Here is a 5,449-nt window from a genome sequence, read left to right on the forward strand (position 1 = left end):
TTTAAAGGGAATACATGCACAAGTTTTTAGAAGGTGTGTCCAAAGGCTTTCTAATGCAAAGCAACGAAATTACCCAAAGTTGACGGCAGCATTGCCCGCGCACTTCATTGAGCCACGTCATGCATGACGAACATCTAGATTCTAGACTATCACTCTATCAGTATCAATGTCAAAATTGTGTTTCTAAATGGTTTTATTTAAAAATTCAGTATTATGATAATATTAACTAATCTTCCGAGAATTTAGCGAGAAAATTGTCTACCAAAAAAGAGACGTAAGTAGTATTTAATTATGTTTTATTAATTTACTACGGAGAAGCAATGCAGGTCAAATTGGAAGAGAGGATCCTAAAAATCACTACATCCCAAAAAGTTGAATTGATTTCAGTGGTTGTTGAATGAGATGTTTAGAAGAATTTGGATAAGACTTACTGATTTAATTGTGAATAAATGTTCGTTTCAAATATCATTAAAACAAAAAGGGCAAAAAAGAGGTTTTCAATAGCAAAAGGCAGAAAAGCAAGGGCCGTAAGGCCAATCTAGCTCACTTTAATTCTTTTTTGTGGCCATCCAAAGTTTATTTCCGGCATTTGGACAGTGCCCCAACAATTTTTACAACTTCGTCATTCTATTAAGCTATGAGAGGTGAAGTTGTGTTTTTTTATTTTTTGTTTTTGTTTTTATGAGAGGTGAAGTTGTTGGTTAATATAAACCATATATTTTATTTTTACCATTTACGTATGTGGACAAATTACGTAAAAGTTATAAAAATGGTTGTGACAAATTATTGCATTACTTTTACCACAAGAAAATGCTTCAAGAATCTTATGATGATTTCCATAAGAAAGATGTCTGTTTCTTTGTTTTCATTTTTTGATAAGGTCTGTTTCTTGGTTAAAACCTGTGGCTTTGGGCTTTCTGATAGTTATTGATTATATTGAATTATATGAGATCAGGGGCGGCGCCACCTTTTCGCAAGGATGGTTGCACGACCACATGACCTGAAAAAAAAAAATATATATATATATATAATAATTTAAAATCTTATATTTATCTACCTTTAAAAAAAAATTTAACTCTGAATTTTTTTTAAATCAATAAAATTAAATTTTAGTCCCAACTTAAGGTCAACTTATAATAGCCGAGAATTTGGTCCAAATTAGCTGTCTTTATGAATGTCTTCCTGGGACCACTACATTTGTTGGTGGTTAAGAATGTCTTTCTAGGACCACTACATTTGTTGGTGGTTGCCCTTAGTCCAAGGTGTCATGATGTCTTTTTATGTTTTTTTGGTATTCTAGTTTTTTTCTTTCATCAATAAAATTTTCCACTGTTTATCTTTTAAAAAAACAATATATTAAGATTTTTTAAGTAAAAAAAAATTACATATTTTTATATTCTTTTAAACTTATACTAAAGCTTTGTTTTTAGTTTTGACTTTACTTTTAATTTTTGCTTTATTTGACATATTGTTATTGTACGACTACTTTTCTTCAAAAACATTATAAAATATATATTATACAACTAATTGGTCAAAGTCACATAAATTTAACTTTTTTCATTATACAACTACTTTTCTTTTTTCTTTTTTCAATAATTTTGATTAGAACAAAAAAATAATAGTTTTAGTTAATTAAGTGAATAAACTTAAAAAGTTACTTAATTTTTATATAATATCAATTTTTAGTTAATTAAGTAAAATTTTATGTATTTGTGTGTTCTTTTTATTATTATTATTATTATCATCATCTTTAATATATAAATTTTTTATTTATTAAATTGTATAATTTATGCTTTTTGAATAAGCCACCGAACAAATTTCGGAGCCGCCACTGAATGAGTTGTAATAGGGATATATTACATACACACACGAGGAGTAAATGAGATTCTAAAGCATATACAAACCAAACACTACTAAAAAGTAAAAAAGCCATAATATATTTAGTTGACCGAGAAAATAATCAGTAAATAGTGTTCAACAGTTCTGGACAAAGCATTATAAAGGATGGCATATTCGTGTAGGCGTGGAAAGAAGAAGCTTAAATGTTAGCCAATCACAATTATTGGAGAAAAATTATTATCTATATTATTTCTTAGACAGACTTAATTTTTGTTTTAAATTTTACATACAATATTAACTGAATGCGGATATAAACAAAGAAGCCTACTGTATCATTATTATTATATAGGCTATGGTTCTAGACAACAGTCAACAGATGAGGAAGCATCCATGGACAATGTTAGGCACAGAGAGAATAGTAAAGTAAAAAAGGAAAGTACAACTGAACAATGGAAAATTAAGATCAATCACCACTTCAGCTGATGAACACAAGACCAACCAATCAAAAATCCAAGTCGTTTCTACCAGTCAATACTCCTCAGGTACAGGCAGATCTTCATCATCCGGCGGAGCCATAACCCAATCACCATTCTTATCTCGCACCATCCCTTTGTTCTTCTCTACCCACCATGACCCTGGTACCAAACATTCATCCTTGAGAAACTCACACGACTTGTTCACCAGAGCCAAGCTTCTCTTAACCTTTAACTCAAATTCCTTTTCCTTCCCATTCCACCCAGCTACCGCATGCAACATGGCCTGCAAATTATGCCAATCACTTGGATTCTTTGAGTCTTTCAAGCTCGGTGACTTCCTTGTATCTATAACCAACTCAATCCCAGTGTCCACGAACCCCAACAAGTGCCCAGGATAGTGAGGTATGATATCAATGGTGTTCCTCACGTGCAAAACATTAAGATTTGGGTAACTTTTGAACCTTTGATTGAAAGCTTTATTGCCAACTTGTGGGCACCCAAACACAACTGCTGAAACTGGAATATCAGAAACACCATTCTCCACCAAATCAAAAGCGCTCAAAACTGATAAACTAGCACCAAGACTATGCCCCACTAGTGTCACACTTACCTTCTCATCTTGGTACTGCTTTATCAACGCCTTGATTTTGGTTTGAAGCTGTACTCTTGCACTTGTTTTTGTGAATGACGACTTCGGGTCATCCGAGGTGTAGATTGTAAGCCAACCCCTCATGACTTTTGGAACCTTTTCATTATCATCATCGCTATCACTGCTACTAGCATCACCATCATTACCAGACTTAGCTACAGACACATGTTGTGGATGCATCAAAGACTGGACAGACTCGAGGTCAGCACCCAATACATCAATCCACTCGTAGTTCCTTGTAGTACCACGCCAGGCTACATAGATTTCACGTCTGCCTAAGGCGGAGCTAGCCTCGTCAGTTGTCACAGCTATATAGCCAATCCAATTGGACTCACGGTCCCAAGACTCACGGGACTGAGAGTGGAAGAAAAAGGCTTCACGCTGACCAACTCTGGCCGTGCCATAGAGAAAGGCCACAACTTGGTAATCAGAGGCAGCCTCAAACATGACTTTGTTGAAGAAAGAGGCCTTGCCATAGCGACTAAAGCCACAGTACTTGGAGTTCTGGTCGTTGTTGAAGGCATCATAGGTGCATTGGATGAGATCACCACAACGAAGTACGAGTTTTCGGAGGCTAAGGTTGAGAGGGTCCAATAGACCTTCCCAATTGTTGCTACCTAGGAGTTCTGGCCATGTTGGTTCTTCTGCTTCTGGGTCTGTTTCTGTTGCTGCGTAATTGTTGTTGCTCATGGTTACAATTGGAGTGCTGTTGTGGTTGTGGTTGTGATTGTGATTTGGACGATGAAGGGAAAGTTTGTGGAAGTGTGAGTGTGAGTGTGATTGTGTTTGCTTTGTGGAATTATTTCCCATCTCCATGCGATAGAGAAAATTATTTGGGATTTGATGGGTTGAGAAGAGGAATGATGGTTATGTATTTGTAGATAAAGAGTGGGTGGTGATGAACATGGTACTGGCCCACTACGAATAAGTCATTTAATTTAATTTTTTTTTCTTCTTGGTGTTTTCTTTTCTATTTCATTTCTTTTGTCTTTTTTGTCAGTTTTTGGGCAAATGTGGGGAAGGTTAAATTAAACCAACGCGGTTTTTAAAATGAAGATACCATGTGAAACATGGAAATAGTTTTCAACCAGCAATAGACGCGTCTCGATTAGAACCTCACGGACTGCGTCATTACCATGTGAAACATGAGTGATGCTTTGGATATAGAAAAGTGCAGCCAACTCGTCACCTGATGAATTGTGATTAGTATAAATGTGTCTTCACATAACCTATTATTATACTTATATTATCACAATTTTTTATACAATGAGTTATGACACAAAGTTGTACACTTTTATTAATTTTTTATATCACAAGTTTTTATGCAATAAGTTGTGACATAAAATTGTACGCTTTTATTAATTTTCTATATCAATGCTCGCGGTACATATTTGATTCGTGGGTCAACTTTCTCAACAAGAATACCAACTTATTAGAGGCATTTATACAATTGACTTTTTAAAAAAAATATTTAATTTAGTGATATAGAAATGGAAGTTCTCGGCATTATACGTACGGGGTCACATCCAAAAAAAAAAAAAAAAAAAAGACTTATGGGGTGTGACTTTATGAGTATGAGTGTTTTTTTTTTAAGGTTGATTTTCTAAAAAAAATGGGTTTAATGACTTTTTTTTGATAATTTTTAAAAGACTAATTTAACACAATAGGAAATTTAATAAATTACAAGTTGGATACAAGTAAGATTTTATGAGAGCTACAGCTAATCAGTCGGCTTAACCAAGCAAAATTTGGATGGTTTGACTAGTTCAAAGTAAGAGTAGCAAAATTGGACACAACCCACGAACTTGACACGACACGATACGAAATTAGTAAATTATGGGTTGAAGCCTAATGGATTAGTGTCATATTCGAGTTGACATGATTAATCCGTTTAATAAACGGGTTGGGTTAGTGTCCAACTCTTGAAACTCGTTTAACTTGTCTGACCCGTTTAATTAAATGACACCAATATATCCTTCAAACTTTAGGTATATCTTATTAGTTATTATGGTTTATTTTCATTGACATATTATGATTGATTATTTGTGATATTGAGATATACTTTAATTTTGAATGATTATTTGTGATGCAGTTACTCATTAGTTCTGAATTTTATATTAATTTTTTTTTAGTTTTTCATAATTCATATCAATTTGGTTAATACTATTTTCTTATATAATAAAATCTGATAAATATGTCGACACAACTAACCCATTTAATAAATAAGTTGTGTTAGGGTTGAGAAATCTTGATCTGTTTAATAAACATGTCAAGTTAGTGCTGACTCATATAATCGAATACTCATAAATCAACATGATACGAATCTGACACGCAAATATGAACCCGACACGCGAATACGAATTGTCACCCTAGTTCAAAGCTTGTGCACAATTTTTTTTTATTCACAATTTGATTAAATTAAACTTTTGAGCCTCAAAATATGGAATTATTTTTGTTTTTTATCCAATAAGTTTATAATTTTATA

General features: G+C 33.4%; 1 protein-coding gene and 1 pseudogene across 1 annotated transcript; both read right to left on the bottom strand.

Moving 5' to 3' along the window:
* Positions 1 to 2,062: 2,062 nt before the first annotated feature.
* Positions 2,063 to 3,910, bottom strand: LOC142640795 (phospholipase A1-IIdelta). Its single transcript, XM_075815056.1, has one exon. It carries the CDS (start codon positions 3,778 to 3,780, stop codon positions 2,368 to 2,370), a length of 1,413 nt encoding a protein of 470 aa, XP_075671171.1. The 5' UTR covers positions 3,781 to 3,910; the 3' UTR covers positions 2,063 to 2,367.
* An 86-nt stretch (positions 3,911 to 3,996) lies between these two features.
* LOC142641851 (U4 spliceosomal RNA) lies at positions 3,997 to 4,114 on the bottom strand (annotated as a pseudogene).
* Positions 4,115 to 5,449: the final 1,335 nt, after the last annotated feature.

Source organism: Castanea sativa, chromosome 6 (genome assembly GCF_040712315.1).
Source record: "Castanea sativa cultivar Marrone di Chiusa Pesio chromosome 6, ASM4071231v1".
NCBI classification, from domain to species: Eukaryota; Viridiplantae; Streptophyta; class Magnoliopsida; order Fagales; family Fagaceae; genus Castanea; species Castanea sativa.